Below are 23,064 nucleotides of genomic sequence, written 5' to 3' on the forward strand. Positions count from 1 at the left end.
ATGTAAAAAGTGAAAGTTAAAAAAATGAAAAGTGAAAAAAATTTGTGAACGAAAATGATGAATGACACCCAATGCAATACCCTAATATTTTACCAGATCCTAATCCTGAAAACTGCCGGAGTGGATTATTATTATTTATTTATTTTTTATTTTTTTGAGAAGAGCCGAGTGGATCATCTTGGTTCTACCAAAAGTGTGGAAAACTCAGGTGCAAAGTCTTTCAACAAAAACACTCAAGCCCATTAAGAAATGTTTTGGACTAGGCTTTTGTCCTTCCTGAATCAACCCAACTGGGAACCACTGCGTTAACCCAAAAAGGTTTAAAAGATACTACAAGTTACTACCGTGTCGGTTGCTTCAATAATGGCGAAGGTAGGAACAGTACTTGTAGTTGTGGTCCACACGGTTTTGTTTCTGTTCAAAGGGCCATTGTAGGTGTTTTGTCTGCTTTCGATTATTGATGCCAGTTGGGAAACTGTGCATGTTTTGTACCCTACAACTACGTGTTTTACTATCATCCAAGCATTCAAAAAGCAGGGTCTTATCTTTTGGTCAATGCTACTCCATCCCTAAACACAGATTACAGATCATTCTAGTCTTACTCTTACCCTCCAGTTCTCAGTTTTCACAAAGATTAGCGATCATTCAATTCTCACTAAATACGAAATGGCGGAAGGAGTTCTGTATGACGTTGCTGCTGGAATTATCGGGAAAGCAGGCAACCTAGCACTCAAAGAGATCGTGCTCATCTGGAGTGTCAACGACGAGATTACCAAACTTGGGGAGACAGTTTCTATTATCAAAGCTGTGCTTCTGGATGCAGAGGCGAAGCAACACAACAGTGAAGTGATCAAAGAGTGGCTGAAAAGGCTTAAGGATGCCATGTGTGATGCGGATGACTTGCTGGATGACATCTCCACTGAGGCCTTGCGACGGGAAGCGATGAGCCGCGACAAAAAGGCAAAAGAGGTACGCATCTTCTTTTCCAAATCTAACCAGCTTGCATACGGTCTTAGAATGGGTCATAAGGTTAAGGCCATGAAGGAGAGGTTTGATGAGATCGCAGCTGATAGGAATAAGTTTGGCTTAGAAAAACGTTCTGAGGAGAGTCAAGTTCCGTTTAAGGCTAGAAAGCAGACTTATTCTAGTGTAAATGCTGAAGCTGTTATAGGGAGGGAGGATAATAAGAAGGCTATTATTCGATCTCTGTTGAATTATGCCAATGCCAAAGAGAATGTTTTGGTCCTTCCGATAGTTGGAATCGGAGGCCTAGGAAAGACGACAGTAGCTAAACTTGTCTTCAATGATGAACAAATCAAGAACCATTTTGAGCTAAAATTGTGGGTTTGCGTGTCTGATAATTTTGATGAGAAAATAATTGTTGAGAAAATTATGGAGTGTGTAACAAATGAGAAACCAAAAGACCTTGAAATGAACACATTAGTCAATAATCTTCAAAAAGAAATTAATGGAAAAAGATACTTGCTCGTGTTGGATGATGTGTGGAATGAGAATCATGAAATATGGCTTAGCTTGAAAGATATTTTGATGGTTGGCGCAAGAGGTAGTGGAATATTGTTGACTACACGTAGTAAAATAGTGGCAAAGATTACACAATCTTTGCAACCGCACTTTTTAGAGGGTTTAGATGAAACACAGTCTTGGTCTCTGTTTAAGAAGATGGCGTTTGGGGAGGGCGAAGAGCCAAAGAGTGCAAGTTTTGTAAATATTGGGAATGAGATTTTGAAGAAGTGTGGAGGGGTTCCGCTTGTTATAAGAGTAATAGGAGGTCTGTTATCTTTAAAAAAAACCGAAGGAGAGTGGGAGTTATTCAAAAAGAATGAACTTTTGAATATATATCAGAATGACAATATTTTACCAATATTAAAGTTGAGTTACGATCATCTCCCATCACATTTGAAGCAATGTTTTGCTTTTTGTAGTATATTTCCAAAAGATTATGAGATTGAAAAGGTGAGTTTGATTTATATGTGGATGGCGCAAGGATTCATCAAATTGTATAACGAAAAGAAATGTCCAGAAGATGTTGGTGATGAGTATTTTATGGATTTGCTTTGGAGATCGTTCTTTCAAGAAGTTGAAGAAGATGAACTTGGCAATATTTCAAAATTCAAAATACATGATCTCATGCATGATATAGCAATACAAGTAACGGGATCAGAGAGCACCACCATTTATTCAAAAGAGAAAGTCATTGACGGGAAAACTCGTCACGTGTCATTTGGGCATATATTAGACTTATCATCGGAAATTCCAATGTCATTATATAAAGCAAGAAGGATAAGAACATTTCTTTTGCCATGTAAACCAGAGTATGGTTATATAAAATTTTCAGCTTGTAGTGCAATTATTGCAAGTTTTAAGTTCATACGCTTGTTGGATTTGCATGACAGGGGGATTGAAACAATTCCAAGTTCTATCAAAGAGTTGAAGCATTTAAGATATCTTGATCTTTCTGAGAATAACCAAATTGAGAGACTTCCTAATTCTATCGTCAAGTTGTACAATTTGCAAACACTTAAACTCTCTGAGTGTTATAAGCTTAAAGAATTACCAAGAGATATTAACAAATTAGTCAACCTCAGGTTTCTTGAGATTGATAGATGTTGGAGTTTGACTCATATGCCAAATGGACTGGGCCAATTGACTAATCTACAAACATTGTCAAGATTTGTGATGAGTGACGGTGGGATTGATTCAGTGCCTAGGAGTAACGGTGGATTGAAGGAACTTGACAGGCTAAATGAGCTGAGAGGAAATTTGTCAATTGAAAATCTCAAACACGGAAAAGATGCCGCATTAGAGTATAAAAATGCAAATTTGAAAGAGAAACAACGCCTTGATAGGTTGGACTTAAATTGGGTAGAAGAAGACATTGATGAGGCGGGTGCTGGTGATGATGACATGTCACTGGAAGCCTTGCAACCACATATAAATCTCAAAGCATTGAGTTTAATCCGGTACGGGGGAGTGAGATTTCCACATTGGTTTCTGTCCCTCACAAATCTTGTCCAATTTAAATTATATTCATGTAAAAAATGCCAATATATTCCACCGTTGGACCAATTCCCTTCTCTCAAAATTATCTATTTGGGCAGATTGGATTGTTTAGAGCACATATCAGATTCAGAGAGAGATAACAGTGATTCTTTATTCTACCCATCTTTGGAGAAACTCGAGATTGATGAATGCCCTAATTTAAAGGGATGGCGGTGGGGAAGGAGGGATTCTCTTCCTTCATTTTCTCGTCTTTCCTACTTATACATTTGGAATTGCCCTCAGCTGACTTCCTTTCCTTTGTTTCCATATCTCGAAAGTTTGAGGCTAAGTAATTGTAGCTTGAAGCAGTCATTAGAGAGGATGATGATAAACAACAAGACTTCTTCAGGGAATCTACCATCAATTGCTTCTTCTTCTTCTTCTTCTTCTACAATTGTTGCCCCTCTCTCCAAATTAAGTTTCATGAATATAGAAGAAGCTTTGCCAGAGGAGTGCCTACGAAATCTCATTTCTCTCCGTACTCTATTTCTATCCAGATGTCCTCTTCCTCAAGGCATTCGATATCTTACGGCACTTCAACATCTGTATGTTTGGAACTCTGAGGTGGTTGATTTATCCAATGATTGGGATGAGATGGAATGGCAAGGACTTACGACCCTTCTCTCTTTGCAATTCTTTAATCTTCCGAAGTTGGTCTCTCTCCCAACGGGGCTTCAATATGTCAGCTCTCTACAAAAACTTGAAATTAAGTTCTGTCCTAGTTTGATAGCTATACCGGAGTGGATCTGCAAACTTATATCTCTTCAAACACTAGATATTTGGGACTGCCCTAATTTGGAATCATTGCCAGAAGGAATCGGTGCCCTTACCTCTTTGCAAACACTACAAATTGGAGAATGTCCCACCTTACTGAAAAGATGCAAGAAGCAAATCGGGGAAGATTGGCATAAAATTTCTCACATTCCCAATTTGAAAGGAGATCTGTCTCGGCAAGAAGAAGAGCCAGGTATGTAAAAGTCACCATTTTATTCCCAACCTTCGATTAAAAAAATATCCAAATGCACAATTCTTCTTCTCCATTGTTCTCTCTCAACGGCTGTATTTCTTGGTGATTAAATTTCAGATGAAGAAGAACCAAATCAAACCTTTGGGTGCTGCAATTGGGACTTGATTAAAGCTTTTGGGTGCTGCAATTGTTCAACAACTCAACAACTCACTCACTGGTAATATCAACTTTCTTTGCTTTTCCTTTTTCCCCCTTTATCTGCTCAATTTTCCTTCATCCAGTTTCTTACGTTCTAATAAATTCCATCTTTGTATTTTCAACTGGGTTGATGAAGAGGTGGTGTATTTGATGTGCATTGTTTCTCATTGTTTAAACAGATTCAAAATTGGCACAAGCTAATATTAGGAGGAGAATTGAATAAAGGCAAAGTTGCATTCGGCACTGGAATCTGGTAACCAAGCCATAGGAATCAGCTCATTGTACAGGTATTCTGTTGCTTTAATTCCTTTTTATATATAACCTTCCAATTTTCTGTTATGTCTACAGATAATACCATGTATCACAATTTGTTATCTAAGTTAAATCACTATGACATCATGCTTTATAATAAAATATAATTTTTAAGCATCATGGTTTTATTTTTCAAAAGTATCTTGATATTTAGAAGGAAAATGTTACCAAAACAACGAACTAACTAAAAGTTTTCTCACTTTGTTGATTTTAATATTGTTGGTTGGTTTGAGCTAAAAGAAAAGAATTCTACCTCTGATATGATTTATAACATCAAATATCAAGCACCTATTAATTATTGTTATTGTCATTACAAACTAATTATTGTAGTCGAGACATCCTTTTTTTTAAGCTATTTTTTTTTCTACTAATAGTACTAGCAGAACCTGATGCATCATTTTAATACGGGTGTTTCAGGCTTTTATCATGTACATTTGTATGGCCAGCTTTTTACAACTGAGTGGCTTTCTCATGTGAATTATCTTTGGAGGTAGCTTATACAATATCCTAACCTCCCCCTCCAGTGTTCTTTGTCCTTTTTTTCTTTCGTTTCTTCTTTCACATCTTCAAGATCTGAATTATCAATTCTTGTTTTCTTGTATTTCACATACATTGGTACAGGACTAGAAGTAACGAGTAAATATATAGGACCCCATGTATAAGTGATGTAGTGCTTTTAATCTCAAAGTACATTGGGGTACAAGGATGATTGCTTTCATAAAGTGTGCAAATAGCCTCAAGACTCCTATGAAAGGTGAGCAAACGTATCTAGAATCATAATGGCTATAACTTTTAACGACTGCTTTTGTATATTTTAGGACTTTAGATTTGCAACTTTTACTTCTCCTGTTTGATATTTTGTACATTTTTTTTCCTTCTAAATATCCAAAGATATTTCCTCGGTAATGCGGGAGCTGTTTCACCAGTTTGTATAGCAAAAGAGATTTGCATGCATCATAGTGCTTGTTTGAAGAAATTCTGCTTTATCGGTTGAATGGGAAAGGGAGAGGAAGAGGAGGATTTTAATTCCTGTGAACCAAAATAATAAGAAACATATGATTGGAAACTTGTTTGCATATCTTTTCTCACATATTTGAAAAATGCAGGAGGATATAGGTCAAGAGTGCACTATGATGCTCACATCCCATCCCAGAGATTGGAATTTCTTTTGGAAGGATTTAACTCCAGTGTTTCTCCAGGTTTCTCAGTAAAGATGTAAGTATTAATTAAACTAAAAAATAAGGTCCGAATATATAGCTTGTTACTACAGAACCAAATTTATCAAATACTAATCTAGTTCTCTCTTAATTTTATCCTTTGGTTTCAGGTTGATGAGTTTATCATTTATTGGATTCTATATGCAAAAGCCTGGGGAGAATTGAATACTAAAGCAGGCAAGAGTTTAAGAGTGATTGTTTTTTTTTTTTTTTTTTTTCCAACTAGCCTATATGAAATTTACTCAGAAACTTGGAGAGAATTATGGTAACTATCTCATTCCTTACCTAATTAATTCTTTCCACACAGAAACTTGGAGTGAATGTTCTTTATTTTTGTTGTTTTTCTTGCAATATGATAGGCCATAACAATAACAAAGTGTTAGTCACAAATATTGAGGTCAGCTATGGATCCTCATTTCCTCTCAAAACTTTTTCATTTTTTTGCAACATGGTAGAATACTTATTACTTCACTCACTTAATTCACTTTTTTATTTCTCAAACTTTGGTCTGATAGGTTATCATGAATGAAAGCTATAGCTTGGTGTTACCACTCAAAGTATTCTCTGCTTTTAAGGATAGCTTAATTTCATGGTGAATGATTTTTGGACTTCTCAACCAGTAAGACTTCATTGAACAGGGATTGCTTGGAGAGTTCTGTTACTTCATAACGAAGGCATTCCTTTCATCTTTGGATTAATTTATTAAGGTTGCTTAGCATACCATGGATTATGTTAGAGATATAGCACCTGTGAAATATCATATGAATCTAGCACCTTGTTGGAATTTTTTGTTTAGTGCTCTGCCTGATAGGTTCATGCTTGATGGTATATTTGTGTTGCTGTTGTCAAGTGTCATTCTTTTGTTTTCCTGAGTTGTAATTGTCTTAGTGCTCTGTTTGCTGGTTCAGACTTGCTGTTGTATATGTGTTGCTGGTTTTCGGCTTGGTTTCAATGAAATTTCTGCCTCATTATCCAAAAATAAAATAAAATAAAATCTAGCACCTTCTATTCTCAAGAACAGGAGTTCCTAACTTTTCTAATGGCTTTTAAATTGAATACTAGACAACAAAAGCTATCAGACAGAAGGGAACAAATGATTTTATTTCTAACAATTTGAGTTCCAAAGTAAAATTATAAGGTCTTTACACAAATTGAACCCTTTTTCCTCATTTTTTGTAAAAAATTTCCAATTATGTTGTATAAGTAAATTCTCTTCTGGGCAGAAGTTGGCTTTCAAGGTGAAGGCAAGACTGTTCACCTAAATGAGAATGACCGATGCTTTTAAAACATGAACTTCCTCTCTTTGTGGTCCTGGGATGTTGTAATGGATACCAAGGCTTATTTGATTGAATTCACTGGTATTTTTCGCATTTCCTTTTTTTACCCTTTATCTGCTCTTAGGATTTTCGATCTTTAATTAATTTATGACTTTTGCATATTAATAAAAAAAGCATGTGACTTTTCCTTCATCATTTTCTTCTTTCCGATAAATTGCATCTTTGTTTCTCAAATTGAGTTGATGGGATGATGTATTTGATGTGCTTCAACTATTGTTTAAACAGAGTAAAATTTGGCTCAGGGTGATATCGAGGTAATATTGCAAGGAGAATTAAATCTTAAAACCATGCTGCTGGAATTAGCTCATTGTATAGGAATTTTGCTGCTTCAAATCCTTTTTATATGTAAGCACCTAACTTGCTGTTATATCTTCAAATCAAAATCATAATAATAATGACTCGCAATTTTTTCTAGTAGTTTGGTCTTCTTTGAAAACATAGCTCGATTTTTTAAATCATTTGATAAATTCCAATAAAATGGAAAATGTTCCTATATGTTATCAAAACAGCAAACTACTATATTTTTCTCCCTATCAATTTTTATATTATAAGTTGCTTGGGAAAGAAAAAGAACAAAAAAAAAAAAAAAAAAATTTCTCTGGCATTTGTTTCATAACACTAATTATCATATATTATAAAACTAGAGATCCAAAAATATTTTAATTATTGGTGTTGCTATGACAGAATAAATAATATAGCTAGCACTATTTTTTTTGTGAAGAAATCCTTTCTACAGAGATATTAGCAATAGAACTTCATGCATCATTTTAATGTGTGCTTCAAGCTCTGATCATGTACATTTATATTGGCAGTTTTTCACAAAAATCCATAGCTTCCTTTGGTGAACCATCCAAAGAGGCAACTCATACAATATCCTAATTTCTATCTCAAGTCCTTTTGGTCATTTCCCCCTTGTTTCTTCTTTCACCTTTTTAAGACTTGATTTTTACTTGTAGATTTTTTGTCATTCCATATGACTTCTTGTTGTCAGTTTATGTACTAATATCTATCTTGATTTGTTCCATTTCACATGCTAATATGATGAGAAGTGTTGAGTAAATGATAATCCATGTATAAGGTGATGTAGTGCTTTTAATTCCATAATTACATTGAGGTACATGGATAATTACTTTGACAAAGTATGCAAATAACCTCATGACTCCTGCAAGAGGTGAGCCTACGTATCTGAATTAGTAATGGTTTAACAGTTGCTTAGGTATTGCAGCACATTAAGTTTGGAATTTTTTACTTGTCATGGTTGTGTCTGTTTCTATGTATTATTATGCATTCATCAGAATTGTTATTTGAAGATAGTTTAACTTTATATATTGAGTTAAAAAAGGTGCAAGGAAGGAAAATATATCTCTGGTAAAGAATAAATAATTCCTAATGAATTCTCATTTTAAAGGAGGAATTTGATTTTCATGATCCAAAATAATGTGAACCATTTGTTTGGATTTTTGTTTTTTACTTTTTTTTAATATCTTTTCTCACTTATTTAGTAAAAAAAATCCAGGTGGAAATTTGTCAAGAGTAGACTAAGCTTTTCACATCCCAGGGTTCAAAATTTATTTTAGAAGGATTTAATTCGTGTGTCTACAGGTGCACACATCTCCATTCTCAGTTCCCTTCAAATTTATTAAATACCAGATTAGTTCTCTCTTAGCTTTTCCCTTTGGTTTCAGGTATGGGGACTTTATTAGTTATTGGGTTCTATACTTCTATATGCAAATGCCTGAGGATAATTGATAATACAGCAGACAAGAGTTTTGTAATGCATGTTTTTCTAAATCTACTTGGTACAAAAATTATGCAGAAACTAAGAAAAAGAATGGTAATTATCTCTTTCCTAACCAAATTAAATCTTTCCTCATAGATTAGGTTTCAATTTTTGAATTTTTTTTTTCTTGAAATATGGTAGAAAAAAATATTACTTTCTACATTCTCTTTTTTTTTTTTTTTTAATTTATCCTTCTCTTCGTTTTTTGGCAATATGCATGGCACGGTAGATAAATTTCTACTTTTTCACTTATTCTCCTTTAAATTTATTTCTTAAACATTGGTCTAATAGGTTCCCATGAATGAAGACCATGCTTTTAAGGATAGTTTAATTTCATGGTGAGTGATTCTTGGACTTCTCAACTAGTAAGAATTCATTTAACAAGGTTTGCTTGGAGAGTTCCGTTACCTAATATTGAAGGCATTTGGCATTCTTTTCATGTTTGGATTAATTTTGTAAGGTTGCTTGGCATACCATGTAGTTATATTAGAGATATGACACCTATGAAATATCACATGAATCTAGCACCTTGTTGGAATTTTTTGTTTAGTGCTCTGTCTGATAGGTTCAGGCTTGCTGGTGTATTTGTATTACTGTTGTAGAGTACTTAAGTATCATGCTTTTGTGGTCCTGAGTTGTAATTGTCTTAGTGCTCTGTCTGCTGGTTCAGACTTGCTGTTTTATTTGTGTTGCTGGTTTTCAGCTTGGTTTCAATGAAATTTCTGACTGATTATCCAAATATAAAATAAAATCTAGCACCTTCTATTCTTATAAATATTCCTATATGTTATCGAAACAGCAAACTACTATATTTTTCTCACTATCAATTTTTGTATTATAGGTTGCTTGGAAAAGAAAAAGAAAAGAAAAAAATCTCTGGCATATGTTTCATAACACTAATTATCATATATTATAAAACTAGAGATCCAAAAATCTTTTAATTATTGGTGTTGTGATGACAGACTAAATAATATAGTTAGCACTATTTTTTTGTGAAGCAATCCTTTCTATAGAGATATATAGTTAGCACTATTTTTTCGTGAAGCAATCCTTTCTATAGAGATATTAGCAACGGAACTTGATGCATCATTTTAATGTGTGCACTTTCAAGCTTTTATCATGTACATTTATGTTGGCAGTTTCTCACAACAATCCATAACTTCCTTTAGTGAACCATCCAAAGAGGCAACTCATACAATATCCTAATTTATCTCTCTAGAGTATTTTTTGTCATTTCCCCCTTGTTTCTTCTTTCACCTCTTTAAGACCTGATTTACTTGTAGATTGTTTTTCATTCCATATGACTTCTTCTTGTTAGTTTACGTACTAATATCTATTCTTGATTTGTTCCATTCCACATGCTAATATGATGAGAAGTGTAGAGTAAATGATAACCCATGTATAAGGTGATGTAGTGCTTTCTAATTCCATATTTACATTGAGATACATGATAATTACTTTGACAAAGTACGTAAATAAACTCATGACTCCTGTGAGAGGTAGCTTATGTATCTGAATTAGTAATGGTTGAACAGTTGCTTTTGTATTCCAGTACATTAAGTTTGTAAATTTTTGTTTGTCATGCTTGTATCTGTTTCTAAGTATTATTATGCATGCATCAGAATTATTATTTGAAGATATTTCCCCATGGTCTTGGTGCTCATTGATGAAGACAAAAGGTGTTGGAAGGTTGATTTTGTTAGACGAACCTACCTACCTTTGAAGCAGACATCATCCTAAACATCCCTCTCAGCTACACCCTCCTAGATGATCAAATCATATGAATTGGAAGCAAGAAAGGTGAATTCTCTGTCAAAAGCGTTTACTATGTAGCACTTCCAATCATTCATCCATCTAATGAGGGTGAAAGCTCAAGAGATGATCCTTGCTCGCCTCTCTAGAAAAGGATGTGGCACCTCAACATCCCAGCAAAGATCAGAATCTTCGCCTGGCATGCCTGCATGAATGCCCTCCCCACTATGCATTGCCTAAGAACCAGAGGAGTAAGCACATATGGTATTTGCCCTGTTTGTGACTTGTGCCCTGAAAGTACTCCGCATGCCCTTATACAGTGTGACACTCCCAAAGAGGTGTGGAGCAGTTGTCTAAACTGTCCAGTGGATTAGGAGTCAAATTCTGGGGATTTTACTGATCTAGCATTTCATTTCGTCACCAATGGCACCACTCAAGACTTGGAAACTTTTTTTGTCACAGCCTAGCCTATTTGGTACAACCAGAATCAGATGGTACATGAGTCAATCTCATCACTTCCCATCCAAATATGGGAAACTGCTAGGAGAACTGTCAAGGATTGCAAAGGTGCCCTTATCAACTGCATTTCAGCTGAAATCCAACCCAGCTTTGTGCTGGACTGCCCCACCTCCTAGCACTCACAAATATGGTAGAAAAAGTATTTCTTTCTACCTTCTCTTTTTAATTTATCTTTCTCTTCTTCATTTTCTTGGCAATAAGCATGGATTGGAAGAAAATTTGTTAGTTTCTCACTTATTCTCTAAATTTATTTCTTAAATGTTGATCTAATAGGTTCTCATAAATGAAGATTGTTGGCACTTAGAGACTTCTTAACTTGATTAGTTCTGTGAACAAAAGGATTGTTTGGTGAATTTTGTAAAATCGTAAACAAGACATTTGCTTTCATCTTAGCTCCAATTTCTCAATGTTGCTCCAATTTCTCAATGTTGCTTACCATACCATGATGTTATAGACACATTTTGAGATAGGAAACCTGTAAAATATCAGGTAATATTATTTCCAACTGTTTGAGTTCCAAATAAATTTGTAAATATGGTCTTGGCACAGTTTGGATATTTGAATCTTTATTTTTTCCATTTCAGATGAAGAACCAAAGAAACCTACTCTTAAGAAGTGGGACTTAATGAAAGCTTTTGGGTGCTGCAATTGTTCAACTGAATAACTCACTCACTGGTACTATCACCTTTCTTTTCTTTTCCTTTCCCCCTTTATCTGCTCATAATATTCTGATTCTTTGACTTATATCTTTGCATGTTAAGCAAAAAATAATGTGAAATTTTCTTTCATCTAATTTCTTACATTTGAATAAATTCCATCTTTGTATTTTCAATCGGGATGTATTTGATGTGCTTTTTTTTCCTGTTGTGTAAATAGAGTCAAATTGGCACAAGGTAATATTACTTGGGGAATTGAATCCGGTAACCATGCTGTTGGAACCACCTCATTGTACGGGTATTCCCTTTGCTTCAATTCCTTTTTATATATAAGCTTACAATTTTTTGTTATGTCTACGGATAATACCATGTATCACAACTTGTTATCTAAAATTAAATCACTATGGGATCATGCTTTATAATAAAATATAATTTTCAAGCATCATGGTTTTATTGTGAAAAGTTTCTTGATATTTGTAAGGAAAATATTACTATATGTTACCTAAACAACAAACTAACCAAGTTTTCTCACTTTTTTGATTTAATATTATTGGTTGTTTTGAGCTAAATAAAGTTTCTACCTCTGACGTGTTTTATAACACCAACTATACTTCATAGGGATCAAGCACCTATTAATTATTGTTATTGTCATTACAAACTAAATATTGCAGTCAAGACAAATCCTTAGTTTTTTGGAGCTATGTTTTCTACTGATAGTAATAGTAGAACCTGATGCATCATTTTAATACAGGTGTTTCAAGCTTTTATCAAGTACATTTGTATAGCCAGCTTTCTACAACAATTTGTGGCTTTCTCAAGTGATTCTTGGACTTCTTAACTTGAGGAGTTCCATAAACAAAAGGATTGTTTAGTGAGTGTTGTAAAATCATAAACAAGACATTTGATTTCATCTTTGCACCAATTTCTTAAGGTTGCTTATCATACCATGAAGTCTTTGCACTTTTTTCTCAAGTTTGTTTACCATACCACGAAGTTATAGACATTTTGAAATAGGAAATCTGTAAAATATCAGGTAATTTTATTTCCAATAGTTGAGGTTCCAAAAAAATTTGTAAATATAGTCTTGGCACAGATTGGATATTTGAATATGTATGTTTTTCATTTATTTTTATTTTTTTAGTTATGTTTTGTTCTTAGGTAGGATCCTTGAAGTAGTGAATCCTGGAATTGAGTATATGGTACAGAAGTTTCATTCTATTGATAAGATTATTCACAAATAATTATTTGGGCACAAGTTGGCTTTCAATGTGATAGTGATGCAGAAAGAAAACACTTTAGATATCATTCTAACTAAATGAATACCTTGAAAGCTCAAGGAAAAAAAAATGGAATCTTCAGAAATTTAGCAAAATTCTCATAGAAGTTTTTTTCCCCAATCTAATCAAGGATAAGTTACATGGTATCTACAAAAATTGGAGAAATTTCTCTTGTAAGACAATTGAGAAAGTTACTCTCTTGCTTATTTTGCAACATCCTTTGTGCTTCACTTCAAGGATAGTGATTAGAGTTCAATTTTATCTCTAACTTTTTTATTCTCATGCTAGATACATATAGATATACTTTATACTTGGATTCATAGGTCTTCATTGGGAAGATTTATAAGAAAAACATAGTTTAAATGACATCCCTTGTGGAAAAGCTGAGATAAAGGGAGAGTTGGAAGGGTTTTATTATTATTTTGGGATAAATAGAGGTAGGGAGTATTAATAAATGAAGAGAATATAACATGAGTATAACAATTACAAAACAGCAGTCAAGGCCAAAGTTACTGAAAAGTGACAGTCCAAGTACCTATATGAACAAGTGTGAATTGATGAAACACCATGTTAAGGCCCCGCCAATAACAATCTCCATTTCAAACCATCTCTTTTGATCATAACAACCTTCATTCTTGTCTTGACCAATGGTCCCTTCACTTTTGGCACTCGCGGAACTCCCTACACCTGTAGCTAGATAAATTACCCACAAATTTAAGAAGTTTTCTACAGTATCAAAAGAAATTGAAATGAAAAAGAAGACTCATGTATGTTGGTTACATTACCACTAGGACTATGAGCAGGACTACCATCACTTTGATTAGAACTCCTTCCCAATTGGTAGAAAACTTGAGCTTCTGGTGAATTAGGATCCAAGTGTAGAAGAGCTACATCCATGACCAAGCAAACAAATCAAATTAGTGTGTCAAATATTAGCCACTTCTAGTGACATTTATCCATTTTTTTAAATAAGTGTAAAACCGAAAAAAACTCTATAGCACTCACCATTCGTTTCTTATATTGAATTTCATAAAAATCTATTAGCTAGAACAAAACAACTCTTATAGCTAAATGCATACCGGGACATTTGGAGACTTTAGCAGGGGCATGGCAAACTGAGGGCAGGCCCAAAGCAAGTGTTACATAATCTGTAGTCCTAATTCAGATTAATGTAACACAAGCACTTCTTGTTGTCCTTTAGGATTTGTTTAAGACCAGTGCAATAATCTGGTGTAGGTGCTTTTGCTTGATCACCAACGTAAGGCAGACATGTAGCCAGTCCTACTAGTTGCTTTGCACATTCCTCTCTGTCTTTGGCTGCATCTTCCATTGTATAGCTAACCATAACTGACATTAGCACTTAAAGGAATGGAAGTATCAAAGTGCTTGGGTGTAAGGCTATTGCCATTTTGTATCATTGCATTTGCCCTCAGTAGTCACTACTTGTTGAAAACATTCCACATTGAATGATATACACTCTTAAGGATAGCTCCACAATTGCTATCTAATTAGATGTGGCATTCTATGATTGCGGCAGGTTGCAAGAAAAGTAACTAAAATTCCATTCCTCTAATAAACGCACGAGATGAAATCTACCAAGCATCTTTTCTTTCTTTAGTCACAGTTGCTAGTAACACTGTTCAATTGGGGCATAAGTGATGCTATGTAAAGAAATAGAAGATCACAGAAGTTTCCTTGAGGTCATAGTCACCAACCCCACCTAGCTCAACAAGTCAGTACATGATGTGGTGAGCCAAGTTCCATAATTATTATATGTACTTCCAAATTATAGTATAATGTATAATTTATTCTCAAAATTTTATTGTATATAATTTTGTTCTTCCTAAAAATTAAACCATTTCTAAAAGTAATTTTTATCTTTTTATCTTTACAAATATATAAAATTATTATTTTTGGTGCTTTTCATTGATTTTATTATTTTTTGAACTGGTTCATATACTTTTAAATATTTTTATAATGCATTTTATTTTCCTAATTTCTTTTGGTACTACTAAAAATTATAAATTTCAAATTTATCATTCTTCGAACTGAACACTGAAATAAATAGAAGTTGACAAAAATGTATCAAATGAAACTAAAATGGACCGAAATGCTATACAAATATGGCTGCTCAACATGAGCGTAGCAATAATAAATATTACACTTTTAGATATTCATATTATATAGATTTTGATTGAAATTATGGTATTATGCACCATTTTTAATGACATCAACATCACAGTACAACCCCTACCTGCCCTTTTATTTTTGTTTTTCTTTTACACTTCTTGGGCCAGCATTATCTCTGTTCTGTTTGGGCCTCAATTCCTTTTAGACACAAGTTAAAATTTGGATCACAACATTCTCCAGTTTGAAAAACTTATACCCAAGGGAAGGAAAAAACATAAAACAAGAGTTAGAACTTAGAACAATTCATGGACAAGTTATTGCCAATCCACTTGAATTTATCATGACATATGAAGGTACAAGGAGCCACTAGTTTTTAGCTTCTCTTCTTAAAAATGTATGACTTTTTACCTACATGTAGTAATTATAAAAAAAGAAAAAAAAAAGATTGATTTCCCCAACCAATTTGTTATATGTTTTACACGAATACTGCACTTCAACGATCCTCCACTAAAATTAATTTTCGATCAATATCTAACATGGAGTACCAGTTTTTAGCTGTGAAAATACATATTAGCTACCATCAATATATCTAATATTTCGACCGCATTGGAGAAGCTTGCTTGTGACATCCAATCCTACCCAATTTTATCATGCTTTGAAGTGCATTAAACAATTTCTCTTAAAAAGGCAAAGTAAACCCTCGAGTCAATCAAAAGATTGCAATTTTGTGCAATCAATCATCTACTACTTTGATATCTTATTAAACAAAATGGCACCATCGTCTAATCTAGAATTTGCTTCTCAAAAAATCATATCTAGAATTTCAAGATCCAAATAAATAATTCTTGCAGTATGAAATTAAAAAAAAAAAATTAAATTTAAAGTTTGGTGCATTAAAAAACTTTTAAAGTGTTTTTATGAATTTTTTAATTATTATTAAGAAGAGCGGTTAACCGTCATTAAGAAATTATAATAGCTTATTCATTTCTGAATTTTTTTTTTTTTTTGGAGAGAACCTATGGTTTAAAACCAAATTAACCAATGGTTCTTTACTATTAAATCTTGTATTTTTTGAAAAATGAGTCCACTAAAGGGATTCTAATGGTATGATACTTAAGAAATGGATGAGATAGATTCAAACAGAGAAGACCTTTGAAAAATGCACCTCTTTTATACTGGTGATTGTTTGTTCCCATGATAAATGCTAGCATGCTAGGTAGTCATGCATCAAAAAACCCCAATGATGAATTTTCACATGATACTCTAAGAATTCTATAAATCCAACTTTAATTCCCGTGGATAGGGTTAATTGCTCCCCCCCAGATAAACCATAGAGCCAAAAGAAATCATGGACTAGAATTGAAGAGCTTAGTAAATGTATTAAATAAACAAGTACAACATTGCATTGTACATATTCATAATAGGCCAAAAAAGACATAATAGATATATAAATTGCTGTAAGATTTTTGTCTTCCTATCGCTATCCTTTCAAAATTATATTTTAATCATCAAAGACAAATGAGGGTGAATGCCAACCATTTTAAGTTCACATATGAAAAAGATCTAATAAGCGTGGAAAACTTAGTTGTAGACTCTTTCACCAAAGAAGAAAGCTGATATTCTATGAAAAAGACTAATATTATCATCCCCATCAGCAATTTGACCATGGGCCTTACTTAACCCTTAAAAAATTCATGGGCCACATTTAAAGCCCATCGAGAGAATTTTTGAGCTAAGCTTTTGGGCGATCTTCCTGAATCTACTCCAAGTGGGCCTTGCAACTTCGAACAACCTAGTACCAACACGGTTTTCTTTTGGTGTTTTTTGTCTGATTTTGATTATAGATCCAAGTTGGGGAACTGCGAATTTTTCGTTCTTGGATTTCACAACCACATGCATTATTATAGTATTACTAGTCTCATCACACGCGCTTTGCGCGTGCAACGAGGTTTTTTATTTTTTTATTTTTTGGGTTTACATATTTTACTTATGGCAGTTTTATTTTTTTATTTTTAATTTTTTTTAAAAAAAGTTGTATTAGTACTTAACTACTAATGTGAGAGAGAAATGTGAAGGTGGGAAAAGACTAGTTTAGTAATTAAAAAAAAAAAATGGTATGTTTGTGGGAAAAAAAAAAAAATAGTTTTATTTTTTTATATTTTTTTCAAAAAGAAGAAGTTGTATTAATACTTGACAACAAATGTGAGAAAGAAATGTGGAGGCCGGAGAAAAAAATTATATATTTTTAATTTAGCTAAAAATTGGAAGTTTTAAATTACTAATTTTACATGTTTATCCTTATGATTTATAAGAAAAACATAGTTCTAATGACACCCCTTGTGGAAAAACTAAGACCAAGGGAGAGTTGGAAAGTTTTTATTTTTTATTTTTATTTTTGGGATAAATAGAGGCTGGGAGTATAAATAAATGAAAAAAAAACATAACACGAGTATAACAATTACAAAACAGAAATAGCAATCAAGGCCAAAGTTACTGAGGAGTGACAATCCAAGTGCCTATATGAACAGGTGTGAACTGAAGAAACACCATGTTAGGGCCCCGCCAATGACAATTTCAATTACAAACCATCTCTAGTTCTGACCACTAGTCCCCTCAGTTTTGGCACTCGTGGAACTCCCTCCACCTGTAGCCAAAAAAATTACCACAAATTTAAATAGTTTTCTACAATATCAAAAGAATAATAATTAAATTGAAATGAAAAAGAGGACTCCTGTATTTACATTACCACTAGGACTAGGGGCAGGACTACTATCACTTTGATTAGAAAGGGCATGGAAGACGGAAAATAGGCCGAAAGAAAGTGTTATATTAATTTGTAGTCCTAATTCAGGATCATTACGATCTCCAATGATGATGCATGAGCGCTTCTTGTTGTCCTTGGACTTGTTTGAGACTTGTGCCACAGTCTGGGAGGTGTAGGTGCTTTTGCTTGACCACAAACGCAAGGCAAATGGGGGATAATAGATCCCATGTGGGTCAATAGAATAGAATAATTTTATAATTCTATAAATATCTATTTGTAATTACATTTCCATTTAATAAAGAATAAGTCAATTGATTACTTAATGTATTTTTTAACTCTCTTAATATTTCTCTATGAATAGTGATTACCTTGAATTAAATCAATTTTTCTCCAATTCCCATCCATTCCCATTAAGAACCACTAGGTTACTAGCAAAAAAAAAAAATAAAGGAGTTAATGTGTAATGAAAAAGTGGGGAAAGAGTCCTACTTAAGAAGCTTTTTTTTTTTATACAAGTAGTGGACCCAAAAAAAAAAAAAAAAAAAAGGAAAAACAAAGATTTTTGGGTTTCTTTACGTTAAGCTAAATTATTAGAAGAAACTGATTTAAATTTAATATTAGTAGAAGTTAATGGTTATACATTAATAATTGAATAATAGCTAGAATGAGAATGGTTGGGGAAATTAATTAGCAAATAACAAAGTATGAACTAATGGTCATAAATAAAAATTAAAACATGAACAGAAATACCGTTGTAAAGAAATGCACTTAATTCAAAATTTTAAATTATATGCCACGTGTTGATATAAATGTAGGAAGTTGTCACATGTCATCGTAGTATGTTTTGAGAAGGAAAAATGAAACACCTTACCTAAACTACATAATTGACTGAGGGTTTCAGTTAACTTAATTGGTAAAATCTTTTATGGTTGAATAAAAAATTTACAGCTCAATCCTCGTCTAAACTAAAAACCGATTGGTGTCTTGAACTAATGATAATGAGTTATCAACGCTATAGGTTGAAACACTCTTTAAAAAAAAAAAAAAAAAAAAAAAAAGTGACAATAGACACTATTCTGTCTTTGGCTGCATCTGCCATTGCATAGCTCACCATAACTGACATTAGCACTAAGAGGAATGGAATTGTTTAATTGTTTAACTCAAAATATTATGAGAATATTATCTGCTCATAATATTCTCATTCTTTAATTTATATCTTTTCAATATGTGAACTTTCTTTCATCTAATTTCATACAGTTTAATAAATTCCATCTTTGTATTTTTGAGTATATCTAATATACCAGTTTTTAGCTGTGAAAATTCATACTAGCTGCCACCAATTTCTAACCTTGGTTGAATACTTCGATCTTTTCGTTAGAATATAGTCCCTGGATATACAAAACATCCTTAAAAGAAAAAAACTAATTGCAAGATAATGTTTCGAAAAAAAAAATTATAAAGACGCAAGGAAGCTAGACAAGTGCCTACATATACTTAAATTCGAAAGCAATACACTGGAGATAATTTTTATCATGCTTGTGATATCCTATCCTACCTAACTTTATTATTCACTTTTTATTTTATTCAGATGAGGATAAAAACAGTACATCTTGAGTGACCAAATGCTCAATAATAAATAGTGTTTCATCTATCCAAGCACTAAAGTTTGAAAGACCTCTAGCATATTGAGCTAGTCCATGCACAGCCTTATTTCTATCTCGTGAATCGAAAGAGAGTTAGTCCTATCGAACTGCTGGAGTTGTAGTAAAGACCCTGTAAATGTAATGCTATTAGAGATGCTTAGTGGAGGAGTGGTCATGTATAGTAGAGAGAGTTTACCACGACCTGAGAGTCTCCCTCAAAAATTTCATCTATAATCCCCATCTCCCAAGCTTTCATGCACTAGTCAAGCCTTCATTGCTTCTTTCAACAGCACCAAAGGTAAAAATATCCTTGATCTCAAATAGATAAATTTTCCCCACCCAAAAAAAAAAAAAAAAATTATCATAAATAAACAAGCACACAAGGTAAATATTACAAAGGCATTGGAACTTAAGCATTGTGAAATGCTCTAAAGTGCATTAAACAACTGCTCTTAAAAAGCTAAAGTAAACCCTTGAGACAATCAAGGGATTGCAATTTCGTGCAATTATTTTAATTATGGAATAAAATAATTAAAATCCAATTAATCTAGGTCCTTTCCTCCCTCCACCAAATCACACCCTCTATTTCTCTTTAGTCATGGGCCTTTCCTCTCCTGCATTGGTTGGGTTGTAGGATGACAAAGCTCCTAGCCTTGCTACGTTTGTCCCTTTTTTTTTTTTTTTTTTTTTTTTCACGCGTTTCTTGTTGCTATAGTTTTGTCTTATTTCTTCATGCGTTTCCTGCCATTGTGGCTTTGCCTTATTTCTTTTCTTGTTGTTGTGGCTTTGTCTTATTTCTACCACTATGGCTTGGCATTTTTTCACCATGTTAGCCTTGTAGAATTTGGAGTTTATCCTTATCCCTTGGAACAAGGGCATTGTGGGCTTTGTGAGTTTGCTCTATTTTGTTGTGTTGAGCGCCCACTGACCCTTTCAATTTTTTCTTTCTTCGGGCCTTTGGAATATGACCCAATTGCTGTTTCTTTGCTCATGCCTTGAACCCATCTCTTGAGATTTTCTTGGGCTTTTCTCTTCATGAACTTTTGGGTACGAATTTGCAAAAATAGGAATTAACACCAAGCAGGACTTGGAGTCCATCTTGTATAAAAGGACTTAGAGCATCCTTTTATATAAAACTTTCCTGGACATAAACCAACCAGTGGAAACGAAGTCTTTTAATTTTTTTTCTTTTCTTTTTTATACCCTTCCCTTTCTTCTCTTTTTCAAGCATACTTTTAGTGCTGTATCCAGGGTGACTGCGGAGATGCAAGGCGGCCCCCTTTATCCAACTAGTGAAGTTTCAGCACTTGTTGGACGTGAAGATGCCGAAAAGGAGCTAGTATCTCGACTTTTGGATGGCACTGAGGAAAACCTCAGTGTGGTTTCACTGGTGAGTGAAGAAGCAGTTGGCAAGACAGCTCTAGCAAGACATGTTTATAAGAGACTAGACATTCGGCAGCACTTCCAATGCTGTCTTTGGGTCCATGTCCGTGAAGAGTTTGCATATAAGGATCTCTTGCTCATCATACTCAAACAGATTCCGATATGCTTATTGAAGGACATAGAGCTTATGAGCGAGAAGGAGCTACGTCAATTGGTTTTCCAGACTTTAATGAAATTCAAGTACCTAATGGTGTTGGATGACGTGCACACAAAGGATATGTGGTTCAACCTTTTACGTCCCTTTGCAGACGCCACAAATGGAAGCAGGGTCATCCTTACTACTTGTCATTTTTATGTAGCATCAGAAGCTGACCCATAGAGTAGTCCATTGAATCTGAGGCAGTTAACTGAAGAGGAGAATTGGGTATTGTTGATCTTGAAGAATGTAGGCAGTCACAGATTACCGGAAAATAGTTCAGACTTAAACAACTTCAGGGAAGGAATTTTGGGAATATGTCAGGGTTTGCCACCGGCAATCCTCCTACTGGGAGGACTATTGTCAACCATAGAATTAAGTGACTGGTCAAGAGTAATTGATCGTTCACAATTTGGTGAAGATAAATCAGCTCTCTTAAATATTGTAGCTTTGATGAGCTATAATGAACTTCCATCTACGTTAAAGCCATGTTTCCTTTATTTGCCTCTCTTTCCCATGGCATATGAGATCCCCAAACGAAGGTTGTTGCAGTTGTGGCTTGCGGAGGGATTTGTTCAATTGTCACCTGATGAGGCTAGCGTCCCCATTGAAGATAAGGCCAAGATATATTTGGAGGAACTAGTGTCTAGATATGGCTTCTTCTTGCCAAAAGCTGAGGTGGAGGGATTTCTACATGTCCACCATTGCAGGTCAGAATGTACATCTGCAGATTTAGAAATATTTAAGGTTCAGAGGCTCGCAGATCAATTCGGTGTCTTGAAATCTCATATCGGAAACCTATTGTGCGTATATTTCTTTCAAAGCTGAAAAACAAGGTACATCCAATAGTGAATTTGGTACGTTGCTTAAAAAAATTATCGAAGGAAGAGATCGTGTCCTGCTGAAGGTGCTTGATCTCGAGGGTGTCTACAAACCTCAGCTACCTAAGAAACTCGGTAAGCTGAGGAACCTAAAGTACTTAGGCTTGAGATGGACAGGTCTTGACTCCTGTCCCGCATCAATTGGGGATCTACCATGCCTGCAGACCATCGATTTGAAGTATACTAATATAACCACTTTGCCGAGTTCTATCTGGAAGGCAAAGAAACTTCGACATCTCTATATGAATGAGGTGTCCATTCAGAAGCCATCAAGAGTAGCGTCTTCAACAAACCAACTTCAGACCTTAATGGCGCTTTTTATCGGTTCCAAGGATCCCAAGGATTGTGGCTTGGAAAAGTTCACTAGCCTTAGGAAACTGGAACTCACGTGCCATTCAGAGTCAACAGAGGAAACAGCCAAGTGCATCTCACAACTTGGCAGCCTTCTAAACTTAAGGTTGAGATCGAGAGATCCTTTTGGTCAACCTTTATACCTCGTGTTGAGTCGTATGAAGGACCATCAGTCTCAATGAACGTACACCAAGTACGCCGAATTTAATATGTATCATACCTCAAAAATTGTGCTATTAATAAGTGATTAGATTAGATAGATTCATCTATCGAAATATATATATCAGAAGCATGAATTGAGTGAGTAAAAAAGTTAGAAACAGCAATTCGTTTGCTAAAAAAGTACTGAATCCCACGAGAAATTGTGAAGTGGTTCAAGATTACTTGTCTTCCTAGTGTAAGTTGATCCATCTTCTTGAAAATTATTCAGAAAAAAGACTAGTATGGTATTGCCTCTATCCTTAATTTGATTCTACCATCAAGTCTTAAAGATATACTGCGTGTAGTACTAAGACGCATATACATAAATCAACGTTTTTATTTTAATGCAGGATTAGTGCTCGTGGAGGAGGAGTCGTCCAGGACAAAATGCAGTCCTCGGAGTGCGACACTGTCAAGAGTAACATGCTGCAAAATTTTGC

The 23,064-nt window shown here is 34.2% G+C and overlaps 3 protein-coding genes and 1 long non-coding RNA gene across 34 annotated transcripts; 3 read left to right on the forward strand and 1 right to left on the reverse strand.

The window, feature by feature from the left end:
• The first annotated feature begins 433 nt into the window (after positions 1–433).
• On the forward strand, positions 434–5,937 carry LOC115986319 (putative disease resistance protein RGA4). Of its 3 annotated transcripts, XM_031109184.1 has the most exons (7): positions 434–4,027; positions 4,145–4,244; positions 4,405–4,512; positions 4,955–5,027; positions 5,159–5,291; positions 5,644–5,752; positions 5,865–5,937. In XM_031109184.1, coding segments are annotated over exons 1-3 (3,462 nt in total). In that variant the 5' UTR covers positions 434–666; the 3' UTR covers positions 4,406–4,512; positions 4,955–5,027; positions 5,159–5,291; positions 5,644–5,752; positions 5,865–5,937. The 3 variants fall into 3 exon arrangements, with proteins under 3 accessions (XP_030965044.1, XP_030965045.1, XP_030965046.1); XM_031109185.1 differs by lacking the exon at positions 4,955–5,027; XM_031109186.1 differs by lacking the exons at positions 4,955–5,027; positions 5,159–5,291.
• A 16-nt stretch (positions 5,938–5,953) lies between these two features.
• On the forward strand, positions 5,954–12,942 carry LOC115986321. 29 transcript variants are annotated; one of them, XR_004090676.1, is made up of 10 exons: positions 5,955–6,151; positions 6,270–6,346; positions 6,978–8,693; positions 8,777–8,925; positions 9,163–9,209; positions 10,494–11,281; positions 11,416–11,631; positions 11,727–11,817; positions 12,019–12,096; positions 12,550–12,942. It is a non-coding gene; the product is annotated as an uncharacterized LOC115986321 (long non-coding RNA). The 29 variants fall into 29 exon arrangements; XR_004090654.1 differs by having other exon boundaries at positions 5,954–6,151; positions 6,270–8,693; XR_004090660.1 differs by having other exon boundaries at positions 5,955–6,461.
• A 522-nt stretch (positions 12,943–13,464) lies between these two features.
• LOC115983668 (protein YLS3-like) lies at positions 13,465–14,523 on the reverse strand. Its single transcript, XM_031106401.1, is given in 5 exon segments — positions 13,465–13,762; positions 13,861–13,962; positions 14,155–14,220; positions 14,223–14,243; positions 14,246–14,523. Coding segments are annotated over 5 exon segments (525 nt in total). The 5' UTR covers positions 14,430–14,523; the 3' UTR covers positions 13,465–13,610.
• A 6,353-nt stretch (positions 14,524–20,876) lies between these two features.
• On the forward strand, positions 20,877–22,019 carry LOC115983207 (disease resistance protein RPP13-like). The gene is made up of 2 exons (XM_031105850.1): positions 20,877–21,323; positions 21,438–22,019. The coding sequence occupies exons 1-2, from the start codon at positions 20,877–20,879 to the stop codon at positions 22,017–22,019; spliced, it is 1,029 nt and encodes a 342-aa protein (XP_030961710.1).
• The last annotated feature ends 1,045 nt before the right edge of the window (positions 22,020–23,064 follow it).

This window comes from Quercus lobata, chromosome 4 (genome assembly GCF_001633185.2).
Source record: "Quercus lobata isolate SW786 chromosome 4, ValleyOak3.0 Primary Assembly, whole genome shotgun sequence".
Lineage (NCBI taxonomy): Eukaryota > Viridiplantae > Streptophyta > Magnoliopsida > Fagales > Fagaceae > Quercus > Quercus lobata.

Bases quoted from the DNA above. Each gene is read 5' to 3' on its own strand.
- LOC115986319 (XM_031109184.1), top strand. From the start codon at position 667: ATGGCGGAAGGAGTTCTGTATGACGTTGCTGCTGGAATTATCGGGAAA. The intron at 4,028-4,144 runs GTATGTAAAAGT...ATTAAATTTCAG, and splicing joins TCGGCAAGAAGAAGAGCCAG to ATGAAGAAGAACCAAATCAA.
- LOC115983207 (XM_031105850.1), top strand. From the start codon at position 20,877: ATGCAAGGCGGCCCCCTTTATCCAACTAGTGAAGTTTCAGCACTTGTT. The intron at 21,324-21,437 runs GTCATCCTTACT...TTGATCTTGAAG, and splicing joins ACGCCACAAATGGAAGCAGG to AATGTAGGCAGTCACAGATT.